At 42.1% G+C, this 26,866-nt stretch overlaps 1 protein-coding gene across 1 annotated transcript in view; it reads left to right on the top strand.

The window, feature by feature from the left end:
• The window catches only part of MAML2 (mastermind like transcriptional coactivator 2), a 374,517-nt gene that overhangs the window by 257,240 nt on the left and 90,411 nt on the right, over positions 1–26,866 (top strand). Inside the window, exon 2 of the mRNA XM_039470741.2 lies at positions 439–2,061. Within this exon, the coding sequence (XP_039326675.2) occupies positions 439–2,061 (1,623 nt within the window). The remainder of the gene's footprint in view (positions 1–438; positions 2,062–26,866) is intronic.

Below are 26,866 nucleotides of genomic sequence, written 5' to 3'. Positions count from 1 at the left end.
TGTTTTCTATCTTGGTTAAAATTGTGCACACTCTGATCATCTGTAGCTGTGAGGGGCTGTGTGTGCATGTATGTGGAATATTTTGGCCTGCTCCAGAAAATAACAATGCTTTAAGCTTAGGTACTGTGAATAAATTCTTATGATATTTGAAGGAATCTTTATCCATTGACCTATGAACCACTGATGGGAACCACTGTGACCTCTAACCTAATTGACCTGCTCCTTCAGAAATATTTTATTTTGTTTTCTTTGTGCTACTGAGAGTTTCATTATTTTCTAGGCTGTGATTCATTTCTGCTCTCTTTGTGCCTTTTTTAAAAAAAAAAACAATCTAGTGTATAAATGGAAGAAACATTTAAGTATCACATCACTTTTTATTAGAAGCATAACTGGATTAATATCTCATATTTTTCCTTTTTATTCCCTTCTGTCTTTCAGCTCCAGGGTTCCCTGAAAAGAAAACAGGTAGTTAACCTGTCTCCTGCCAACAGCAAGCGGCCCAATGGCTTTGTGGACAACTCATTTCTTGATATCAAAAGAATTCGTGTTGGAGAGACTCTCTCTGCAGGACAAGGTGGCCTCCAAGTAAATAATGGACAAAGTCAGATTATGTCAGGGACCTTGCCTATAAGCCAAGCCCCCCTGCGAAAGACTAACACTCTGCCATCCCATACACATTCTCCTGGCAATGGCCTGTTTAACATGGGCTTAAAGGAGGTAAAGAAGGAGCCGGGAGAGACTCTGTCTTGCAGTAAGCACATGGATGGCCAAATGACCCAAGAGAATATTTTTTCTAATAGGTACGGAGATGACCCTGGCGAACAACTGATGGATCCTGAGCTGCAGGAACTGTTCAATGAACTGACCAACATATCTGTGCCTCCCATGAGTGACCTTGAACTGGAGAACATGATCAATGCCACCATAAAGCAGGATGACCCATTTAACATTGACTTGGGTCAGCAAAGTCAGAGGAGCACACCTAGGCCCTCCTTACCTATGGAGAAAATCGTGATCAAAAGTGAATACTCACCGGGCCTGACTCAGGGCCCCTCAGGCTCTCCTCAGCTGAGGCCCCCATCAGCTGGTCCCGCATTCTCCATGGCCAACACTGCCCTCTCCACCTCATCTCCAATCCCTTCAGTCCCTCAGAGCCAGGCTCAGCCTCAGACAGGTTCAGGAGCAAGCCGGGCCCTGCCAAGCTGGCAGGAAGTGTCTCATGCCCAGCAGCTCAAACAGATAGCTGCCAATCGTCAGCAACATGCCCGGATGCAGCAGCACCAGCCCACCAACTGGTCAGCCTTGTCCTCTTCTGCTGGACCATCCCCAGGACCATTTGGGCAGGAGAAGATCCCCAGCCCTTCTTTTGGTCAGCAGACATTCAGCCCACAGAGCTCCCCCATGTCTGGGGTAGCTGCCGGCAGCAACCAGTCAAAAGTAATGGCTAACTACATGTACAAGGCCAGCCCCTCGGCCCAGGGTGGGCACCTGGATGTGCTCATGCAGCAAAAGCCTCAGGATCTCAGTCGAAGTTTTATTAACAACCCTCACCCAGCCATGGAGCCCCGTCAGGGCAACACCAAGCCTTTGTTTCACTTTAACTCAGATCAAGCAAACCAGCAGATGCCTTCTGTTTTGCCTTCCCAGAACAAGCCTTCTCTCCTACACTATACCCTACAGCAACAGCAGCAGCAGCAGCAGCAACAGCAGCAGCAACAGCAACAGCAGAGTTCAATTTCAGCTCAACAGCAGCAGCAACAACAGCAGCAGAGCTCAATTTCAGCCCAACAGCAGCAGCAGCAGCAGCAGCAGCAGCAACAGCAACAACAGCAGCAGCAACAGCAACAGCAGCAGCAGCAGCAGCAGCAGCAGCAGCAGCAGCAGCAGCAGCAGCAGCAGCAGCAACAGCAGCAACAGCCAGCTCCTCAGCCCACCCAATCTCTACCAAGCCAGCCTTTGCTAAGGTCACCTTTGCCACTTCAGCAAAAGATCCTACTTCAGCAAATGCAGAATCAGCCCATCGCAGGAATGGGATATCAAGTCTCCCAACAGCAAAGACAGGTAAGGGCAGTTCTACTACCCAAATACAGAGTTCCCAGAGACCATTTAGCTTGATTGTTATGCTTTGGTTACCATTATGTTTATGTTGCGACCAGATCGAGACCAAAGACAGTAGTGGTCTTGATGGAGTCATATGAAGACCTCATAAAGCCTGGTTCATTTGGGGGGTCTGGGGCAAGGGTTAGTACTTCCTTGTAGAGCATTACTGTCATTGTGATCTGTAATGATCAAAGGTCTTACTCAGAATAGAGCATTATAATGTGTGCCATTAGTGACATATCCAGTTGTCAATCAGATGGTCATTTATCCAGGCAGTAAATTAGTCATTAAGTCAGCATGCACTTTCTGAGTATGAGATGTTGTAATTATGCTGAGTTATTGGAATAAAGCCAGAGGTGGGATTGAGTATTATATGACTGATCTATACCTGCACCAACCAACTAGAATATCTAAATGCCCAATCCATCATAATGGTCCTGCGATGACTCCCTGTGATGCATGTGGACTATCATGCATGTGGACTATGATGCATTTAGGGCTATCAGCCCTAAATAAAACATGATCCCTGTCTGCAAGAACAGTAAGGAAAGAGAGATAGGATTTTAAACTACCATTTTAACACGAGGTAGAAAGAATAACGATGTGAGAGCACAGAGTTTGGGCATCTGACCCAGCACAGGGAAATCAGGGAAGTCTTCTGGAAAAGTAATGTCTGAGTTAAGTGTTAAAGGATGAAATCATCATGAATAAACAGAGAAAAAAAATCTCTGGTTACCTTATGTACTTTGGTTAACGTAAAACAGAGGTTTATTCCACCCCAGATATGAGCAGTGTGAAGACATAGCTCTGTGCCTCCAGAGCACATACTGATGAGTAAGCCCTGATCCCCAGGGAACTTGAAAGAAAAGACTCTTCCTGGAAGGAAGGAAGGAACTTTGAATATTGCTTTGTGTGTGTAATTTGACAGGTCTACGTTATCTGTCTAAGCCCAAAGACAGCACATAATATGTCAGAATAACATCTCAGGACAGTGCGATGGTACAGAGCCTAATTCCAACAACATTCCTAGAGTAGTTTTCGTGGCCACTGCCCACAGAAGAATGCCACAAACACCACAAACTCTGTCCAGGCTAACCTTTGCCCTAGATGTTGGCCAGATCACCAGACTCAATGAGGATTCAAAAATTAGGCACTAAGGAGAGCTTTCAGCTCTTTTTCACTTAAGAAGTGGGTTTTGTTTGTTTGTTTGTTTGTTTGTTTGTTTTTGAGACGGAGTTTCGCTCTTGTTACCCAGGCTGGAGTGCAATGGCGCGATCTCGGCTCACCGCAACCTCTGCCTCCTGGGTTCAGGCAATTCTCCTGCCTCAGCCTCCTGAGTAGCTCGGATTACAGGCATGTGCCAACATGCCCAGCTACTTTTTTTTTGTATTTTTAGTAGAGACGGGGTTTCACCATATTGACCAGGACGGTCTCAATCTCTTGACCTCGTGATCCACCCGCCTCGGCCGCCCAAAGTGCTGGGATTACAGGCTTGAGCCACCGAGCCCGGCCAAGAAGTGGGTTTTTAAAAAATTATGGATTATCACAGACACACACATATATTTTTTTACAAAATTTCTTTTTAACCCAGGCAATTTTGGGAGCATTTAAAAATAAGTTATGGTACCATTTTCTAATGCTATATGTAGGCACTTTGATTTAGATGAATATACGTTCAAATTCTTACTCTGACAGTCCTAGCTGTGTCACCTCAAGGAACTCACTGAACTTCTCTACACTTATTTCCTCACCTATCAATAGGAGTGAAAAGAAAATATCTTAGGGGTGTATTGAAAATAAAATGAGGTAATTCTCAGCTCAGAGTCTAGAATAAGTTGATTACTATTATGATTATGGCAAGAGTCATAAACGACCAAATGTTGTTTTTAAACAAGCACTGCTATTATATAGGAGAGGCATTGGAGTAAATCCCAAATCCTAAAATAAAGAGTACTGGGGAAATAAAAGAGAATTATACTTAATTCTTCCATGATCCAGCAGCTTGAGTGTGTTGCAGTTTACCCTTTCTAGTCCCAGACTTCTGACTATAAAAATGATAATTATAAATAATGAGATAGCAATAAGTTAGCATTTATAACCAGCATGACTTCCACCTCCCTTACTTATGACATCTCATTTCATCCGTTTGAGGGAAATGCCATTATTTCCATATTACAGGTAATAGAACTGAGGCACAGAGAGGTGTAATAGCTTTTCCAAGGTCACACAGATAATAAGTAGCAGCTACAGGGTTCTGATAATCTACTTTTAAGCCTATGCTTTTAGCCACTAGGATCTATGGGTCACAGGTAGGATATGCTGGGATCTTCATAGATCATTGTGGAATTCCTAAAAAGAATATTCTGCTAATGTTGAGCCCTACTTATATAATCTACATAGTAGATTAAGTCCTTTGGGATAAAAACATATCCTAAATCTCTGTTCTTTAGAGATGCTAAAGAAATTTTAAACACACACACACACACACACACACACACACACACACACACACACACCCCTGTGTAATTGTTAGCCTTCCTGAGGGTAAACATTATGGAGTTAACCAAAATAAACAACTTACAAGAGAAAATATAGATCTTTGGTGCCCCATCAGTCCTTTTCTGGGAGCCTCCCTGCCACCTCCAACATCCTCTGTCCTGTTTCCCGAGATACTGCTGATATCAGCAACTGTAAAGCATATTTCTGACCTCTTAGTCCCTACCCAAGTTTCTAGGACCCAAGCACACCAATGGGTGCTGATGACCAAATCAGCAAACACCTTCCAATGCCTTAGGTAACATTTTACATCTCCTAGGACATATGACACATATGATACAGAGGTAATTTTCATCTTTTCCAAAAGGCCCTTAAAAAATAATGGAAATATGGTAGCATTTCAAGTTAAGGATCTCTATTCTGTACAGAGAGTAGCCACCCATTTAAAGTTTTGTCCCAGCTTTCTAGACTGAACCACATTGTCTCTTCCAACTCAATAATCCCATAACATATGATTCCAAAGTCATGTGTCTGAGTTTTCAGCAAGTATACTACAGCTGTGTAGTCAAGTAAGTATTACCTTTGAAAAGCATTCACATTTAGGAGACAAGTGTACACATTCTAATAATGATGCTATTGTTCAATACAGGTATAGAGTTTTCTCTGGGGATTGTCTCCAGGGCTTAAAGCACATTTGGTAGATTATTACCAACACTATAACATTCATCCTATCAAGGCAATTTTTGCAAACAGTCAAGCCAGGTAATGCTGCTTTGGGTCAAAACCAGGGGATAACTATGATGTGGCAAGACTGCATTGCAAGTGCAGTGTGTGAGCTTTCTCTGAAGGAAGTCAAAGAAAGTGAGCTCCTTCTTCAGATGTTTATTTTCAGAAGCAACTTTTATTTGATATACATACCTTTAAGGTTCTTCTGATTCTCATTGTCTCATCTAGTGTGCTGGCATATATTCTCAACTCAGAGAGAGTAGTTTTAACTCTGCCATCTATAAAGACAGTACAAATGTCTATTCTCATGCCAGAACAGCTAAATCTTCATTACTCATGACCAAAATCATTTGTAGGGTGGGGGATTTGGAATTAAGCAACTCTTAAATTTGTCAACTAAAACATCCTAAAGGAAAACGTCATGTATTTTTGTGTTTCTGCTTGTCATACTCACTTTGTGTCAAACATAGGACTGTTTACTATGGGATTTGTTACTTGGGGCTCTTTAGCCTTGTGATGGGTGGAAATCTTGGTTCTCTGCTACAAATTAGTAATTTTTTGATCAGTTGCTTGCAGTTTACCCCATATATGTGCAAAGGTGACCTTCTCTTTACCTGTCAGAACTCTGAACCCAGACAGATCCACATTTTCAGCTGGAGACTGAATGTGGGAGATTCCTATGCCCCTTCCCCTTCACTATGTACCTACCTTTATTTTCCTAGAGGTAAATGATGTCTGAGAGATTGATGCAGCATAATAAAATTGTTTGATAAATCCTTATTGTTCCATGCTTGGGTGGTTTTAAGTAATCTCTTCCCCAGAAACTGGGAGAAATGCTATTTGGTATTTTGTAAAATATCTTCGGCAGACTCTTGTCTTGCTAATATTTGTAGCTTGGCAAATGGAGATACCTCTTAGCTATAATTTTCTTCCCTTCCTGATTTGAGGACTAAGGGAGAGGGCAAGACAGGGATGCAATGAATGTATTTCTGATTTATCTTCAAGTCGCTGAACACTTCTTTAAGTTGTGAAAGAGTTACTGGTTGATCAGGGCTCATGAGGTTTAAGCCAAAAGTGCCTACCTCTTGAACCAAAAAGTGATCTTTTTCAGAGCTATATAATCAGTCACTTAAAAGTGTGAATTATTTTCTAACATTGGATCCATGCAACTCAAGTGGATTCTATATTTGGTTTAGAATTCTCCCATCTCTAAAACTTCTTGGAGGGAAGGCAGCCAGTGAATGGATGGTTTGTTATGACTGAAACATAAATTCGTACATTGCCTCCTTAGTTTAAAGCCAAGCTCCTCAATCATATATTAATAACCTCACCCTACTCTCTCTTCCTAGCCAAGCTTTTCCTTCACTACATCCTATCCTTCACTACACCATATTACACCCTTGGTGTAAATCAGGCAGGTCTCCTAATGTTCTCTGCCCCACTTCTTTAAGGTAGTATTGTATAGATCCAATCTTAAGGCTGAACACCTAGAAAATTGTTTCCAAATTGGCCTGGATGGCAGTGGACAGATCAGTGTAACTCTCTTATGCTGACAGCACCTCTGAGTCCTTATAATGAAATTGCCAGAGAAGACACAGAAATCTTGTATCAGCTGGAAATGCCTTTTCCAGTGAGAAAATAATCATGAATTTAGTGTTTTGTCGTAATATAACATCCAAGCCACTCCTTCACTGGATCCTAGAGGTTGGCTGAAGGGTCACCAAATTAGGCTGGTGCCAGAGTTTGGGTTTATAGGCTAGAACAGGATACAGGAAGTCAGGAGCATGGAAGGCCAAAGACAAAACCAAGCCAAAGTCCTACAGAAGCTGAGAAACAAAATTAGTCAGTATATTGTGAACTTGTTCAAGGAGGCCAAAAAAAAAAAAAAAAAAAATGGTGACATACCTGTGGTCAAGGGTAAATATAATGACATGAAATCTGTAGTGAAGATGGAATAGAGACTCAAGAGATGCTAGGTGATCACTGCAAATGACTCTTGACCATTAGATGATATCTTTATAACTCACCTTGGCTGAGTTTTGGCAAGAAGGAACAAGGTTGATACAGACATATTGTGTGTTGTCAATGGGAGGCCAGGAGCATTACGTTTACATTTTCATTTTATCTTTGACATTTCACCATTTATCTTTTAAGTTTGCAAAGGAAAGAAAAATTTGTCTTTAATACTCCATAAAACTAGTGCTTGACCAGGATGCAAAGTGAATGTCCAGATACATGTGTCGATGTAATTAGTATTGAAGAATCATGATTGGAAAATTAGCAGGAGGAACTTGGTATCTTTTTTGCTTTTTTGTTGTTATTCTGTTGATTGGCTTAACATTAGCACTAACTCTGTGCCTTATACGAATACTCAAATGGTAGATATGATCAACTGTTTTTCACAAGTGGCGACAGTGATGCTCAGAAAGATCAAATCACTTGCTCAGGGTTACAGTTAGTAATTGCCCTAATTTTACATCCAGGGCTCATAATTACTATGCTGCCTAAATTAAGGCAATAGGTAGAGATGGTTTGGGTTGTGATGTCAGGGCCTTCTTTATGATATATGTTGGAAATTTCACTATTTTCTACAGTCCCAGGCAAAATTACCACCTCAGGCAAAATTTAAGTCAATTCCAATACAGGGAGGGATCTGTAGTCAAATTCACACTGACCTTGCCTTATCTGAATCCACACGTCTCTCAGTTTCCTGATCTGCCTACCAGAAGCCATGAACTTATTGAATATTGCTCTGTTCTTAGCTCTGGCTGAGCTTCTATTCGCTTGTTTAAAATCATATTTATCGTCTGCCTGCTATTTGCCAGGCACAGTTCTTGACACTGATATGCTACACCTGAAAACAAAGAAGAAATTGTGGTGCCGTAATGGAAGCATACGATTTTCAGTTTTTAAAAAATTAAATAATCAGATTGTTTTCAATTTGAGCTATTTTCATCATATTGCAGGCTTATTTTTCTTTCTGTTGCTAGGCTGATTTGCTGCTGGGCTTCTTGGTACCTCTGTTCCCAGATTAAAATAGAAAAGAAAAAAAAAAAAACAAACAAAGAAGTGAGAATGCAGTTTAATTTTTAAAGCAAACATTTCTGGAGTTTTGTTAGGTATTTTACATAATAAAGAAATTTTTTTTCATTCTCTTTCTCTTTAACATCATCCATTTGAATTTAAAAACCTTTTTAGGATCACTGTTAGAGTTTCACAATGGGATGAAACCATAATTCTTTCTTCATTCATTCATATGATGAAAATGTATTGAGCACCTACAATGTGCCAGGAACTGGGGATAAAAAGATTAAATGACCCCTTTCATACCCATATAATCTAAAAGATCAGGAAAACATGGTTTCTTCCCTGGCTGAGCTTTTGATGTGAAGGATGTATCGGTCCCTATTACTTCATGAATTCCCATTGGGTAATTACATTACATTTTCTCAATCTTTAACAGCCCATTTTATATAAGAAGTGAGCAAAAATCATGTGGACGCTTCCCCTAAGTCCACAAGTTTTCATTTTATTATTTTAACCTTTCACAGAATAGAACTCTATTTGCTGGATATTCTACTTTCTTTTCTGTTTTATTTTGTGATCCTAGTATGTAATAGCTCAGAGCACAATGGTGTGAATTTGTGTAAAGCAACAATTAACTCATATTCCTCAATAAAGAAATAAACACAATAACAAGAAGAACATGTTAGCCTTGGGATCATAATACATACGGTTCAACTCCACAGTTAGGGGAATGGCTTCTATTATTCTCGTTCCAAGGTCTTTGTCTGTGTGTCACATCCATCAATAAGAGCTGTGCATTTAAAGCATTAGTGGGTAAGTTAGCCTGTTGAATACCAAGTTTCCAGCTAGGGAAAGAAAGGGTGTAGAGTTAAGAAATAGATTTGAACCTGGAGATGGAAATGCAAGAGGGTTAATGGAAAATCTGACAGATATTTAACTGTAATGTGCATTAATGTAGGTGACTCAAACAATCCCCTTTGCACTCATTCTAATTAGTTTTGCCTTTTCTAATCAGATGTCAGTTGTTATCAGTTTGGTAGAAGGGGGTGGCAGTTCTTTTTGTGAAATCCAAAGGAGGCAAAAACCCATTTAGCCAGTGCACTCATCAGTAAATTTGCACATTAATGGTTAATTAAAGTTAGGCACAAAGACTTGAGATTCAGAAGGTGTTTACTATAAGGAGTTCTGGGTTTCAAACAGAAGACTGTACAAATGTTTAGACTACTGGGATCAGAGAGATGTAATGTCAGTGAATCATCTTAACTCTTTTACATTGTGTTTCCAGCAGAAGAAACCAAACTTAAACACATACACACATACGCACAGACTAGGCAGCTCTCTGGATACTAATTAGAGAACTCTGGCTGAATGTTTGCATTTGATGCAATGAATCTGAACAATAAAGCGGTGCCTAATTCTCCAAGCAGTAAATTAAGTCAAACATAATAGAAGGAAGCCAATGATTACTTCCCTGTGCATCCTGCAAAATCAAGTTTTCAAAGTCCCCGAGGATGAAAGAACGGGGGTGGTTGATCTGTTTCCCCTTCATTCTACCGTGAGTTCCCTCCACCCTTAACCACTAGCATTTTCCACTGTTGGCTTTCCACACGGTCGTAAGTTCAGCTCTGCCTTTATGAAACATGAATTTCATAAACAGGGAGCTTATCGGGTCCTACTTGGTAGTCCACAGGTCTGTGTGGGTGAGCACAGGAGTGTTGTCTTTGGTCTTTGGCTCACATCTCTACTCTGTGTCTGAGTCTTTGCCCAGTTCTTTCTCCCCTTAGCTTGTACTCTCTCTTCTTTGTCCCTTTCCCTACAGACCATTTGTGAACTAGCCTATATTCCCTGACCTTTTTGAGACTGTTTCATGGCAGGCCTTGAAAGGGCAGGAGTGAGTACATGTAGCCATTGGAGTTATTATTAGCAGCAGTGATGAAGGGACATTTCCTGGGAGAGGATCCATGCTGGGAAGATGCATGAGACTAATAAGCTGGCCAGCCCATCTCCACATCCCTCAGTCTGTGGCATAGATGAATGAGTCCTGAATGGACATGCCCTCGAGCAAAACATATCCAGAACAGCTTCTGACCATTGTCCTTACTTGCTTCTCGTGCTTGCTACCTGGCCTGCCTCCTCCCAGTCTTGCCAACGTGGAACCAGAGTGAGGATTCTAAAATAGGAATTTGATCATGTCATCACCTGCATAAAACTTTTAAATAGACTTCGTTTTCTCAGGAGAAAGTCCAGCTCCATATGGAGCTTATAAAGCCCTGTATTATCTGAATTCTGCCAAGCTCTCCAAAGTCACTGGTTTTCATTCCCAGCCTTTGTCTTCCCCTGACTTCTACCCATCCTTTCTCCAAACTCATATATACTCTGCACTTGGCAACCTTCATAAGAAATGTCCTCCAGTTCCTGAGAAGTGTCAGGCTTTCTCTCACCCCCAGGTCTTCAAATATGCTGTTTCTTCTGACTGGAACACTCCTCTGCTCTACTCGGCTTGGCTAACCTAATCCTAAACTTTCTTCAGTCTCAGCTAAGACATCATTTCCCCCAGAAACCTTCCCTGGCATCCCAGTCTGGATTAGCTCCCATCTTATTTGCTCTGGTAGATCCCTCTGCTTCCTCTCTTTGAGCATGTATTACCCTTCATATATCCGTGTTCTCATGAATCTTCCCCAACTAGACTGCAAGCTAGTTGAATATAGGGGTTGCATCTGTCTTATTCACCCTGTATTCCAACCCCTAACACATCTACTATATTGCAGGGAGCCAAAACATAGTTGTTGAACAAGTGGACAAATAAATTATACCATTGACTTATGATCCTTTCTTCTGTTCTGGGGATTTAAGAGCCCCTCCCCCAACAGAAGGTGGGAACAGGAGCTAGCACTTCCAGCTTCCTGCATACCAAGTCTGCCCTCTAAACACCATTTGCCGGCGGACCTAGTCTTAGTTTGAGTCCTAGTCCTTCCAGGTCTAATTGTCAGAGCTGGAAGGCAGAGAATTCCCTCTCAGGTAATCCACGGGTCAAACCTATGGGATGGAATTCTGAAGAGGGACTATTGATGGGGGCTGGACTGGCCTATATTCTGAAGAATCATATGGGTGAAAGTAAAGTAAGAGTTTCATTGAGATACTCCAAGTGACTTTTTTTTCTCTCATCCTGAAGGCAGTGGAAAGTCATGAAGAAAAAACTGCATAGATTGTTTTTAAGCAGAAATATAACTTGTGCCTGGCAAAAGATAATTGATTAATTCAAATGTGTTGAATGTCAGTGAATCAAAAGTGCCCTTTATAAAAGGCACTCGAGTAGCAGGATAGAGAACACACTGGAGGGGGCAGCTCCTGCTGACCCCAGAATGTCAAGAATTTACCCGTTCTCTGTCCCATTCTCTCCCTTGCGCCCCAAGTGCCACTTCTGAGAGGCCAACATTGAACTTCAGCTCTTGCCCCAGAAGATGTATTCCATCAATCATTGCATTTTACATCTTTACTCTCTCCTTTCTATCTTCAAACATGCTCAAAACCCAGCATTCTTCAAAAATGACTTTCCATTAACTCTTGTACCCCTTTGAGCCCCACTCGGAACCAGGCTCAGAACCTTTGCCGTCAGCACACTTTCCATCTCCCTTCGCAGGTGCTACCGCTGATGCCACTGCATGACAATCCACATCTCTGCCTCCACTGCTGCTGCCGTTGTGCTTTGACACTGTAATTCTCCTTTTTACCTGCTCCTTTCCAGCTACCTTGTCCCTCCAGATGGTAGTTGGACAGTGTGTGTAAGCAATTCTGCCTTCTCCATACTCCTTAGGGATGAGGCCAGTAGCTGGGGTTCCAGTTGTCTCTGTTGCTTTTGCCAGACCTTCTTCCTGGAATTGCAGCTTTAACTGCAGATCCGATCATTTCCTGGGGCTCGACTTCACAGCGTCGGCTCTCCTCGCTGTGAATGCCTTTTGTCCTTCCACTGCCTGATCCCTACTGGCCATGACATCCTGTCCACCTCCTTAGGCACTGCTGCTGGTATCTTGGAACCCCAGCCCTTCACTCCCTCCGTCCTCTTCCCTGAGTGTCCATGTTGCTGTAATTACCCCTTTTCATGAAACAAACTTAGTTTCTTCTCCCTCTAGTACCCACAGCACAGTGCAAACCTTTCAGTATAGTTCTGATCATACTGTATTATAATTTTGTTTAGATCTATGGTCCACTGAACTATGAACTCCTGGAGGGTTGGGACCATGAAATTTCTTTTTCCCTTCTCTGAACTCACAAAGCATTTGGCATCTGTCATTACATTCATTGCTTTCTACCTTGAGTTGTAGTTAAGTTCATACCATAACTCCTCCACTAGACTTCAAGCTTCTTGAAACCATGTCTATATGTAATTGATCTTTGTATCACCAAGGGCAAACACAGTACCTGAGAGAAACTGTCAATACACAGGCAAAGAAAAAAGGGGAAAAAGGCAGGGCAAAGGAAAGAAGGGAAAGAAGTTTTGTAGTGGGAGTGTGTGTACATGTTATAGACCGTAGCCTGTATAATCTTAAAGTCAAAGGAAATGAAATGGGTTTGAATAATTTTTATATTAATTTAAATCTAAAATATACATTACTGAGAAATTATATATTACTCCAAAATGTTGACAGTATCTTCATGTCTATGTGACTCTGGCCAAGTTACTTTAATTCCCCGAAACTAAGCTGTGTCATCTGTAAAATCAGAATGGCAATACCTATTTTGCAGGATCGTTGCAAATTTTCCATGGTGCATGAAATAACCCGTAAAGTATACAACAAACATAGGGTCTGCGCCTTGGAGGGAACTGACAAACATTAACTTGCCTCTTGCGGCAAATAAGCAACCTCCAGTAAAATAATACAAATTAAATGTTAGCAGATACTTGCAATGTGTGATTTCAAAAAGTGAGCCCTCATTTAACTCTGAGTTTCCAAGCAACTAAAGTCAATAGGAGTGATGTGGGAATACAGAAGTTTTGTTTTGTTTTAAAAAACATATGAAAGCCATACACATTCATTAAATGGAGGCAAACTTTTTCCTGGAAATAAATTCAAAGGTACATTTATCATCAGGGGAGTTAGGTAACATGATGGAACTGGAAATTTTGGAAAGACACCATGACACTGTTTACTTTGATATTTCTGTTTTTAAGCTGCATTATAAAATCTTATCTGAATATTACTTGATGTTGCTGTTTTTAGGCTGCATTATAAAATCTTATATGAATTTTATGAATATTTATATTCATATATTATGAATGCTAAACTCTAATTCAGTAAAGACTGTCCTCCAGGAGGCTGAGATAATGTGGTTACAGGTATAATGTTTTCCGAAGATGTATGTCAATGGTTTTCACGCTTTCTTGTAGCAAGAACACTTCTTTCATCCCTTATTCTCCTCCCCACTCCTTCACCTGCTGCCTTTTCAGGGTTTTCCTAAGGCACCTCCCAGAACTTTAAGTTCCTTCAGGACAGTTTGCAAACCAGTGTTCTAGCTTAACCCATGAATAGGGGATACAAACCTTCCAGGAATGCATAATTAAAATGCCCATTACATTGCCTCACTCAAATATCAGTTGTTTCAAATGAGTCTCTGGCACACCCATGCATTGTGTAAAATGGGTTAGACCTGAAGAGTGTCTACCTCAAAATCAGGTTACAGGCAGAGCTTTCTGAAACCTTTTAATATGTGATCATGTTACTCCTGCAGACAGAAGAAAACTAGGAACTCCAGGTATGACACCTGCACTTCCCAGACTAAACTCATTCAAAATCACCACGGAAAAATAATTTAGCAATTTGATATCGTTATTTATCATTCAGCAAATGCTTAATCACATCTATGTGGCAAACCATGCTCACTGCTATGAGAAATGGAATTAGTGGTGTATGTGTATGGTAGGAAGGGCATGGGAGTGGGAGACGTACTACAGGAAGTCGGGACCCAAACTTGCAGCTAAGAATTTTACCTTGAGTGATCACATCTTGCTCACTGCCTTTGTTACAGTTTTATTCTACTATTTTGAATTTTATGATTCCAAAATGCAATTACTGTCTTCATTTTTAAATTTGAGCCTTACCTTTATCAAAGTCACATGTGAACATAGTTTAAAAAGACAAATAATGTTAAAATGCAAAAGCTGTTTCCTGGCCCCTTTTCCCTCACTCTTTTTCGTCTCAAGAGGAAACCGCTTTCACCGTTTTCAGTTGCTTCTTCTGGTACTGATCATTATGTACCTAAATGCATCCATACCTAGCACCTCTTGATTAATTAATTTTAGGCAGTATCCATTACATCTTATAGTAGATGAAGATTTTAGTTCTCTTTTCAACCCTTTCTTTCTCTGCCCTTTTGCCGTGATGTAGCCAGATAAAAAAATTTAGTTAAGTTCATATCAGTGTTTCCAGAATTTATGAAGAGATAAATAGTATTTACTGCCGGGAAAAGCAGTATACTGTAGTTTAATTCTTATCCAGGGGTTATGTACCTAACTTTTCTTTAGTTTGTGAGGTTTCCCTAAATATCTGGCTGTCTTCTCATACCATCTAACAGCTTCAGGAAACATTTCTCAATACATTTTCCACATTGATACAAACCTGTCTCCACAGGAGCCCTCTATCCCCAGCCACAGGCTGAATGAGGGTTCTCCAGGCCTGCTGATACAGCTGTCCTCCTACAGCTTCCTGTCACCATAGTAGAATCTCTTTACTCCTTTCCTTTATCACGTTCCCTGTTTCTGGATCCCTTTTGTCTCTCTGTTTGTTTACTCTTCATCTGATGGTAGCTTCCTGACGAAGGGTGTGTGAAGGAGAAAGTGTTAGAAGCTTCCTAGTGGTGTCTTTTGTGCCACAGAGTATGCCCAGAAGGGATGAGGAAGTAAGCCTCATTTATTGAGCACCTACTATATGCGAAGTGCTCTCTCCATGACATTTCTAGGAAATAGGAAGAATTTTCTCCTCTTTACAGAAGAAGAGGCCGAGAGTAGAGTGGTTTAGTAGTTTGTTTAAGGTCAAACGGCAGAACTGGAATTCAGATCCATGTTTATCTGATTCTAGCCACTTTCCACACACTGCATCTATCAGCCAGAAAGCTTAAATGTACAATCCTTGCCCTCAGGAAATTTGCTCAAGCATATGTTTAATCTAATGTTGGATAACTGTTATTTTTCTGGCCCACTTTTTCCCTTTTTACATGTGTGTATAATATACATGTCTCTGTATATAATTTAAGTCTGGTTAAATACTTAAATTATTTTCACAGTCCCAAGCACATCAAGGTTTATTATTAGATTTTTCCATGAAATTCTAAAATAGTTATTTCTTTTTTTTTTTTTTTTTTTGAGATGGAGTTTCGCTCTTGTTACCCAGGCTGGAGTGCAATGGCGCGATCTCGGCTCACTGCAACCTCCACCTCCTGGGCTCAGGCAATTCTCCTGCCTCAGCCTCCTGAGTAGCTGGGATTACAGGCACGCGCCACCACGCCCAGCTAGTTTTTTTGTATTTTTAGTAGAGACGGGGTTTCACCATGTTGACCAGGATGGTCTCGATCTCTCGATCTCGTGACCCACCCGCCTCGGCCTCCCAAAGTGCTGGGATTACAGGCTTGAGCCACCGCGCCCGGCAATAGTTATTTCTAAAGGAGATTTCAGTTCTTTATCCCCCCAATTTACTAAGCATTAGGCAATTACAGTCTGATCTGGTTACAGTTGAAAATATGTCAGTAGTTTTGCCTTTCTCCCTAGTAGATTTTGGTTCCTGTGCCAGTCAGTTCATTAGCTAACATATATCACATTTAGCTCCTACCTAAACGATATTCAGAATTACAGGTGTAAAAGTCCCTCCACAGAAGGAATGATATACACTTCTGGGTGTCTACTGTACCAGCAGACTACTCAGAGCTCCACGCCTTGACTGTGAATTGATATCCTTGTTAGAAAAAAAGGAGAATAGTCAGCACCAGGAGTGAAAACATAGGTAAGGTTTTAAAATGAATGAAAAAGGTAGAATCATTGCTTTTTAGTGGATAATTTACTGACAGGCCTTATGTGCAAGCAACAATACTATTGATGCATTCCATTTATGCTGGCACAGCTGAAACCCTCTGATTGCTTTTCTCACCTAGACATGGCTCTCATTAATCAAGGGAAGTTGCATGGACTAGAACAAGAAGACAGTTTTATCCACACACTCCTAGCACTGTCCTCTAGCAGCTTTTGGTTTCTGTTCCAGTATCATTGTTCTCAGAAGCAGAAGCCCTATCATTTAGTTAGAAATTAGCAGTGGATACGTGCTCTCTGAACAGTCTCTTATTTTGAGTGTTGAGTTCCAGAAATTCATTTTTAATTCAGTTGTTTGGCATTTCCAGTACAGTTTTCCCCTGTAGAAACAATGTAAAGAAAGTACATTAAGTCCTCCTGCTCCACTATACAAAATCTGTTTGACTTACATGACATTGAACTATGATTGAACTATCCATAATAGCACAGCATATGAACTGTCTATGATTGAACTATCCATGATAATACAGCATACTATCCATGATTTCTAGCACATGACATTCTTTTAAAAAGAGATTTGTTCAGCGTACATTGATTGAGCCAGGCACAGTGGTGGAATCAGAAATACAATCTATTTAGTGAAATGGAGAATTGCAGAATGAGAGAAATGTGAGTCTCAGATGTGCACAGAGCACTTTGCTATGGAAACCACAGAGAGGGGCCATCCACCTCAGCCTGCCTCCAGGTTTGAAATGAGGAGACCATGAGCATCTTCAGCTGCACTCTCATAGAAGAGAGGACTAATCCTTCAGACCAGGGGAAGAAGGAAAAGGAGATTTGCCAGCACAACACCACGGAATGAGCACAGAGCTCTTCATTTCCAGTGATTCTTTATAGCATGGACATTTGCAGCGCAGGTACTGCCTGAGTGCCCATCTACACCAGTGTTGGGGGCTGAATTTTGTTTATTGCATTTATCAAGATGTAATAGCTGAGTCATCAATTGGATTTCTGTAGCCTATAAAAAGAGCACCAGGCAAGACAGGGCCCACTACCGCTGCAGCCGCACCCAGAATCCTCACCAGGCTGTACTGTGGACTCCACGCCAGCCCTGGGAGGCAAGACTCAGTGGATGACGCTGTGTTTTGCATATCTCAGTACAGTCCACCGAATGATTTGCTTTTGAAGAAGCAGTGGTATTCTTACATACCAGATTATTTCTAAAATAAAGTTTCAACCCACATATATGATGAAATTGAAACTGCCTGCATTGTCAAAGCCAGAAAAAGAGTCAAAAAGATGGAGTAGGCTGGGCGTAGTGGCGCATGCCTGTAATCCCAGCACTTTGGGAGGCCAAGATGGGTGAACCACTTGAGATCAGGAGTTTAAAAATGGCCTGGCCAACATGATGAAACCCTGCTCTACTAAAAATACAAAACTTAGCTGGGCATGGTGGCATGTGCCTATAGTTCTGGCTACTTGAGAGGCTGGGGCAGGAAAATCACTTGAACCTAGGAGGAGGCAGAGGTTGCAATGGACTGAGATCATGCCATTGCCCTCCAGCCTGGGCGACAGAGTGGGACTGTCTTACAAAAAAAAAAAAAAAAATGGAGTGAAAAGTCAGAAAGAGAGATCCCAAGGGAGAAATAAAAGAAAATTTGTGCCAAAAAAAATGCATTTCTGATCATCTCTTCTGCTGTATAAAGATACTTTATAAGGCAATTTTAACTTTGATAACTTGCCCATTTCTGTTTGCAGAAGGAAGTCAGTCATTCTCACAAATATCTCCATTTGTTTTCCTCCTTGTATTTCATTCAATTTCGCGGGGGAGGGCGGGAGGGCCCAATTTTGCTATTGTAAAATTGTTTCTCATTTTTCTGAACACTTGAAATGGGGTCAGATCTAAATGGATATGAATTCAACATGGATCCAAAGGCCCAAAGGTCAGGTCCCACTTGGACAGTTTTGATATGTAAAGTGCTGCTAACATTCATTTATAGAGAACAGCAAGAAGGTTGAGCTGTGGCCTGGTGAAGATTCACCTAGATCTAATTTTCCTCAGATTCAGAGCAAGCCGTTCCCAACTGCCTGTGGGTCTACAACATGAGTTAAGAGTGTTGGAGACCCTCTTCTGTACACCTTCAGTGTACATATTCTGCAGCAAAGCCAGAGGCAAATATGTGAGAACCTGGCCAGGCTGTTCCTTAAGAGTGTGAGGGCAGCCCTGACTTCCATGGGAACGGGATTCCCTGCCAAATTCAGATGCCGAGGCTTCCCCCAGGGACCACAGCCCATCTGAGTGGAGGAAGTTGCTGTGAAAAGTTAAGCAGGCAGCTCTGAAGGGATGTGTGTGTGTGTGTGTGTGTGTGTGTGTGTGTGTGTGTGTGAAAAGAGAGCAGCCTTGCCCCATTGCTTTCATTATAGTACACGTGGAATCAATTTTAAATTTCACAGAAAGAAAACAGTAAACAGATTAAGAGGGGAGCTGGGTGTTTCTCTCTCTGCAAGGCTGGCGTTTCTGCTCATGCATACTTTACAAGATGCACACCATTCATACCTGCAGGTTTTACATATATTTCTTTCACCCCTGAGCATCTCTGAGACACAGCTCGATGATATTTCAAATGACTGTGAGGATCACACTTCTCGGCAAGAGTCAGAATAACTTTCTGACTCTTGTCATATTTTTAATTAAGAACTTCTATCTGGGCCGGGCGCGGTGGCTCAAGCCTGTAATCCCAGCACTTTGGGAGGCCGAGGCGGGTGGATCACGAGGTCGAGAGATCGAGACCAACCTGGTCAACATGGTGAAACCCCGTCTCTACTAAAAATACAAAAAATTAGCTGGGCATGGTGGCGCATGCCTATAATCCCAGCTACTCAGGAGGCTGAGGCAGGAGAATTGCCTGAACCCAGGAGGCGGAGGTTGTGGTGAGCCGAGATCACGCCATTGCACTCCAGCCTGGGTAACAAGAGCGAAACTCCATCTCAAAAAAAAAAAAAAAAAAAAAAAAAAAAGAACTTCTATCTGGGCATTGCAGGAGAGAGAGGAGACTGTATTCACGAAATGATTCTGAAAGTAGAGATGTGGGAGGTACATGATCCACAAAGCAGAGCCACCCAGGGTTCACTTCAGTATTCACGTTTGGAGAAGCATGAGAATGTCACATAGCAAGGCCAACTGGCTCAGATGCATTAGCATACAATCAATGTGCAAGGTGCTATCTGAACGCTAATTAGTAAGAGTCACATTGACCATGGTAGCAGATGACACATTAAACAGTATGATACCAGCCACAACCTCACCAGCTTTTCCAGTAACCTGAAAAGACAAAGAAAATGAGAACTTGCGGAAACTCCTGTTCATCAGTCAGGGTTCCCCTTAAACATCACTTCCTTTAGGAAGTCAGTCAGACAGATCCACCCCCACCCGACTTCCCCTAGCTCCGCTCTTCTCACGTTTTACATTATACCTTCCAGAATTATCTGTCTTCATCACCGGTCTGCCTTCCTTTAGTCCCCAGCACCCAGCACACTCCTTAGCAGTCTGTAGGCGCTTAAATATGTGCTCATTGGTTGATGGAATGTTATGAGCTTGTGTTAGCTCTTGGAGGATATGAAAATAGAGAAGATAGAATCCCTGCCCTGCCTGAGAGGGAGACAGACAGATAATAATAGACACCATTCAATTTGTCAAACTTCACAAAAGGAAGAACAAAAGGAAGGTTGCACTTCCTAGCACCTTAGTGATAAAACAGACCTACATCAGCTTCCTGTCTGATTCATTAATTTTACTGATAAAAAATAATGAACAGAATCCTATTTCCTTACATTTCAAATTTGCTACCAGGATAGCACAATATCAATAATAATAGGCCATGGATTTCACTTGGGGGAATATTATATCAGGTGGAAAACATGAAGTATTATCCATATCATCTCTAGGAAATCTGTGTACTAGCTTTGTAATGTCTAATGCTGAATTTCTCAACTTCAGAACTGAAAGCAAATACATAATTGGATTTGCATTAAAGCTTTAAAGAGTGAAATTAAGAGTCACACTCAAGTTCCCGGTTATGTTTCTTTGTTGCCTATTCCTTTTGCCAGTCTGTCACTTAATTCATCTTTTTTCCAGAGGAAAAAGCAAAAGCAAAATATGCAACACCCTCTCCCTGGCCTCCAGTACTCCTGTAGCATTATTTATTGACCACTCTTGGTGTGCTTGGCTTAACAGACCAACGAAAGGAAGTGAAGGCTCTTTCCTGAGGGTTTGCTGATTCGATTAGAGAGAGCCATTTAGAAAGATAACTTGAAATCTCAGACACGGGAATCTAACTTTTATTCTGGTGTCAAAAATGATTTGAAACCTTTTTTGTATGATGACGTTTGTCAGTACTCCTTTTTATTCCTCTCACAGCACCAGGTGGGCGTCTCCATGCCTGATGCCGGCAATATAGAACCCAAATGCAGTTGCAAAGGTGAATGACTTCAGGTGGCCTTGTGCTGCCATTGTCATCTGCACAAAATGTGGACTGCCCATGAATCTTTCCTCCGTATTAACCTAAGATTAGAATCTATTGAAGACATGAATCTTGTGATAGCATTTCCTTGGGGTTTTGGGAGATCAATTACATTTTTCAGATATCTGCTGAAACTCTCATGTGACCAAAAAGACTGCAAATAAGAGTTTTATAAACAGAAAACAGCATGACAATAGTTTCTGGGTAACTCTTTGAACTTCTTAGGTACAGCAAATACCATCCTTTGCACACCTGCTGTGTTTTGAGAATCTGAACTTATCAAAGGCCACATGGCTTCAGTGGAACTGACTAGCTGGGTGAGTATATGTAAGCAGTTAGCCGCCCTGCCTCAGTTTCCCTACAATGAGATTGACAATTAGTTGAGTGGTCTTCAGACTTTTAGATTTACATCTTATAATACAGAAGCTGACATGGATTTGCTATACTTCATTTTTCTGTGTAAAGTACATTAAAAATCAAAACTACTGCCTACTATTACTATCTTTCTTAAATATATATATATATATATATATATATATATATATTAGGCTTAAAACATTGAGAAGAACACAGCCTCAGAGTAAATGATGGTCCTTGAAAAGTGAATAAATTCAACTCTTTGGTAAACTCCCTGCATGAATCTTTTTTTTTTTTTTCAGTCCCATTGGCAAACAAAAACTTCTTGAGAAATGAACAGACGTCCACAGGACACCATTAGACTGCACGATCTACCCAGATCCTTCTACCTGTGCCTTCTAAGCACAGTACTGGAACTTAGCAAATAAGTCAGTAAATAGCCAACTGGAGCCGTATCACTGTAACACTTTGTTACAGTGTTGGTGTTAATATTTTACAGCACTCAGCTAACTGGAATGTGGAAGGCACTGCCAACCACATCATGCTCTTTCCGCCCAAGATAGTGAATCAGCTTCACTCCATTACATTGTCATTGTCTTCAGCTGCCATGACTCCTCTAATTAGAAGTGAATCTAGCAACAAGGAAATCCAACTTTTTTTCAACAGAGGAGATACCAAAGGGACAGGAGACTATAAATGCCAAACAAAAGCTTTTATGCAAGGCTAAAGTGGTGATTTTGCACACAACACACAAGTGAAAGATTTACAGCACAACGAATGTACTACACTTCAGTTAAATTATTCAGTATTGTTCCAGTATTAATGCTACATCCCAAGTTTCATTGTGTAAATTAAATACACAGTCTGTTCCTTAAGATTGTACTTGGTTTCTATAATAGTTTTTTTAAGTCCTCACAGATTGGAAATATAAATATGGAAATTTATGATTATCAATAGTTTGAGCCAAATCCTAAGAGAAGGGGTTTGGACTGAGGTCTAAAAGTACTTAACTGAAATGGAGCCACCAAGAGACAAGTTTAGTCTTGGAGGCACATGTGAGAGGGTGACAAATGGAGTTTATCATGTCAGGAGACTTGCGGATTTGCCTTCTTGTTTCCTTTGGCGTCATTGCTTTAAACTCACGGTCATTTTGGTGTGAGGTTGGATCTCTGATCCCATCAAGGGTTCACTTTGTAGCTGATCTGTTTTTAAAATGAGGTAGGTCTTCTAGTAAATGGCCCTTTCCTTGACAGCAAGCTCTTTCAAGTTGTGGGGACTCCGTCTTCTTCCTTTTCTTCCTTACCTGCATGCCACCTTGTCTGTTAAGGCAAAAGAGCTTACTTTACAGACTGTGTAAATACTCAAATTATGCTCAGAGGTGGTGTGACTCTTAGAGATGTTTCTTAATAAAGTGATTTCTCCCTTTTTACATATGTAACAGAAATTTAATGGCTTCTCTCTAAGTTCGTTCACTACTCAGAACCCTGATTAGAACTGTGATCTCCTGATTTCAAGATGAATGCTGGATCCATTTGCATCCCCCAGTGAATCTCTAGAATTTGAGTCCTAGCGAGTATACAGGTAATACTATGTAAGAAACACGCAGTGCTCCATTAACCTCTATACAGTCAGGACATACACTGAAGCAAAGTTTTAACTACACAGAAATGTGGCCTTAACCTTATAACAAGAGCTTTTTTTGGCAAGTGGGCTATGTAAGGGCACTGCACATTGGAAATAATGTCAGCCAGAGAAAAGTAGAGATATTCTGTAGCTACTAGAAAATTTCCGTTTTTTAAAGAATAATTATTTGAAGGCTGAACTAATTAAGTGCATGTCTATGTCCTGCAAAATCTTAATGCCCCACCTAACTTCAGAAAAGTTTTTAAATGCAATGCACGTTTTGAGGTCTTAGGGTATAGTTGGCTCAGCAATCAAAATAACTGAAGAGGGGACTCCTCTCTAACAGTCCACTGGTGCAATTAGAGAAGTCTGCCTTAAGGGGTGATTTTCTATGAAGACAGCCAATCTTCCAAATGGCCAGTGGCGATATGTCATGGTGACCTCTTTTAATGTATCTCTCTATATTAGGCATATGCAGGGTGGACTGGGGAGGAAAAAGAAAACAAGGCCTTTGGAATAATAAAGATGGAGATGAGATTTGGTGACTGGGGAATTTAAAAGATGGAATAAAATTCAGTGTACCTAATATCCATGAGTCTTTTCAGCCTACCAGTCCAAATGAGGTTATAGAACATTAAGAACAGATTCTCACAGGTTACAACCTTTCTACTACACCCTCTCCTTTGAGAATTTTAATCCCGTGCAAAGTTATTCCTAGTCCTCAACTATACCTCAGGTATTTGGGAGTCCAAAATAAAGAGTTTGACAAGCTCTCCTAAATAAGTAGGAGCAACTGCGCAATACTAGCAGCTGCCACTCCAGGCTGCACTGTGGGAAGACTGGCAAGCATGGGATCCAGGTTGGTTTGTGAGTTGAGTGCAGCCTGGAGCTACACATCTCCATGGGCTGTGCATTTCAAAGTAATTCCAAGTTTAGTGTGACATCTCTTTCCTTTTCCACTCAGCTCTTTCCTTCCCTAGGTCACATACAGTCAGGATGGCTGGTTCAGGACACTTCCAGGGACCCAGCGTCATCCTGGCAAAACCACTGCCCTTTGACCCTGTGGTCTTATAGCTGAAGCACCTGTTTATACCAGACTCTACAGTTCTTCATGGTTGTATTTCCTTGGGAAGCTTCAGTCCTTCCTGAAAACTCGGTTTCCTTCTGACTCTTGTCCCATTTTGCATATATGCCTAAATAACTGAAAGTAAATTAGGATTACAGTTTAAGCCTCTACCTACCTTCTCCACTCAGAAGGCCCCTTAGCCTTCATCTAAATACCTAGAGAGAGAGAGGGCTTACCTATTTCCACCTTCAAGTGTATTCAAGTCTCAGCTACACAAGAGATGCTGAAGTGACAAAAATTAACCAGTGAAGACAGAGTTACACAACAGAAAAAAGTCAAAGACTATTTGTAGTCAGTACCCCTGAGGTTAAAGTGAGATTTATCTGCTGTCTGCACTGAACACATAGCTGTGTGTATCCTATAGTTGGGTTACGGGATCCTTGGGGTGTGGATTTGCGAGCCTGAAACCTCCTGCCAGTGGCACTTTTGCCTGAGTTTAGTTCAGCCCACTGGGTTTGTTCCACCCACTCTGCAGGCTGCACTCAACTCACAATACCAACCTGGATCCCATGCTTGCCGAGGACAAGTGGCATGGAACAGCAAAGAGTGTGTGAACAAGCATGGGGTCTGGTAACTGTGCAGGCGGACACACCAGTGGGGCAGGCAATTCCAGGTGCCCACACAGGTGCCAGCTCTCTGCAAGGCTGCAGCTGGACCAGAGGCATTGCAAGCAGCTTACCTGGCTACTGCCACAGAATGCAGTGGTGCCCAGAAGCTTGGAGATGCCAGGCACTATAGGACTCCAAAGAGGGATAGCCCTTGCTTGAGGAGCTCCCAGGTCTGGGATTCCTAAGGGGTTATAGCTCTTCTCTCCTTCTCTTCACCTGCAATGTTGCAAACAAGGGACATGTTTCAGCCCTGTTTGTGTTATGGCTCTTTTCGATCCACCATTTGGCGGGTTCCAAGTCCTTATCCTGCAACCAGAAAAAAATGAGCTATGCAGACAAGTAGGGGGTGAGCAAGATGAAGAGAAGCTTTACTGAGCAATAGAACAGCTCACAGGAAATCTGCAGGGGTGTCCCAATGAGCGTTCAGTTTCTATCTGAGAGAAGACCCTGGAGTGGGAAGCACTACTAGCAGAGAGGAGACTCTGGAGTGGGAAGATCCTCTCTGCAGGCAGGTCATCCTTTCTGACTCTGCAGGTCTCTGGAGCTCTCAGGAGAGAGGAGGCCCTGGAGTAGGTAGCTCTTCTCTGCAGCTGGTCTCTACTCAGGTCTGGCTGAGCCCAGGGCTTTTATGAGCCTCAGAGGGGAGGAAGTACATGCCAACTGGTCCATGGGTAGCCATGGATGGGCCCAGAAAAGACACCACAAGTTTCCACTCTGGTCAGCAGCCCTGGCCCCTAGCCTTTATGCCCTCCATGGCCTGAAGGTGGTACCTCACCAGGTACCTACCTCCTTCTGCCCAGGAATCTGCCTGCCTCCTGTTGCCATTCACGGCACCTGGACTAGGCCTCAGCTCTTCTCTGAGATCAGGCACTGACAACAGGAAGAAGCCAGACAGCAGGAGCAGGCACTTATGAGCAGCCTTCCTGGCCCCCAAGAGTGCAGGGATGCCTGAGTGCGCAGCGCAGTTTGGGTATCTGTAGCTAGCCTAGAGAGTGTAGGGGGCAGGCCTGCTCCATGGAGTGGGAAGGCCCAGGTCTTCGGCTGCAGTTTGGGTGGCTGCAGTGGCACCCCGGTAGCACCTCCAACTCAAAAGGGACGGGGCTCCCACTTGTCCCCAGCTCCACAGGCTCCATGGAGCATGCAGCCCCAGCTGTGCCTCTGTGCTGCAGTTGGCATGATGGCAGTGGCAGGCCGTCTGGAGCAGCCGCTGCCATCAGTTGCAAAGTGATGTGAAAATATGAATTAATCAAGAACCACTGGTCTAAACAATGTTATTTTTCTCTAACTTATAGTGTAATTATATCTTCTAAAGTTACAGTATTATTTATCTGAAATTTTGTTTATTATTTATTTATTTAGTTTTGAGATAGGATCTCATTCTCTTGCCCAAGCTAGAGTGCAGTGACATGATGGTGACTCACTGCAGTCTCAACCTCCTGGGCTCAAGGAATCCTCCTACTTAGCCTCTCTAGTGGCTGAGACTACAAGCATGTGCGCACCCAGATAATTTTTGTTTTTTGTTTTTTAAGTAGAGATGGGTTTCACCATACTGGCCAGGATGGTCTCAATCTCTCTCTTTTTTTTTTTTTTTTTTTTTTTTTTGAGATGGAGTTTCGCTCTTGTTACCCAGGCTGGAGTGCAATGGTGCGATCTCGGCTCACCACAACCTCCGCCTCCTGGGTTCAGGCAATTCTCCTGCCTCAGCCTCCTGAGTAGCTGGTATTACAGGCACGCACCACCATGCCCAGCTGATTCTTTGTATTTTTAGTAGAGACGGGGTTTCACCGTGTTGACCAGGATGGTCTCAATCTCTTGACCTCGTGATCCACACGCCTCGGCCTCCCAAAGTGCTAGCATTACAGGCGTGAGCCACCACGCCCAGCCTGGTCTTAATCTCTTGACCTCATGATCTGCCTGCCTCAGCCTCCCAAAGTGCTGGGATTATAGGTGTGAGCCACTGTGCCTGGCCAATTTTTGTTCTTTTTTGTGGAGGTGGGTTTTCGCCACATTGCCTAGACTGGTCTCAAACTTCTGGGCTGAAATTATCTGCCCATCTCAGCTTCCCAAAGTTCTGGGATTACAGGCATGAGCCACTGCATCCAGGCAATTGTATCTCAATTAAAAAATAAAAATGCTTCAAATAGTCACTGTAGGTGAAAACAAAGGAAGAAAAAGGAGGAGAAAATAAAGAAGGATAAAGACAAAGAGAAAAGAGAGACAGAGAGAAAGGGAGGGGGAGAAAGGAAGAAAACAGGCCAGTGGCTCACAC

Source organism: Saimiri boliviensis, chromosome 6 (assembly GCF_048565385.1).
Source record: "Saimiri boliviensis isolate mSaiBol1 chromosome 6, mSaiBol1.pri, whole genome shotgun sequence".
NCBI classification, from domain to species: domain Eukaryota; kingdom Metazoa; phylum Chordata; class Mammalia; order Primates; family Cebidae; genus Saimiri; species Saimiri boliviensis.
This window is presented reverse-complemented; position numbering and strand designations above follow the sequence as displayed.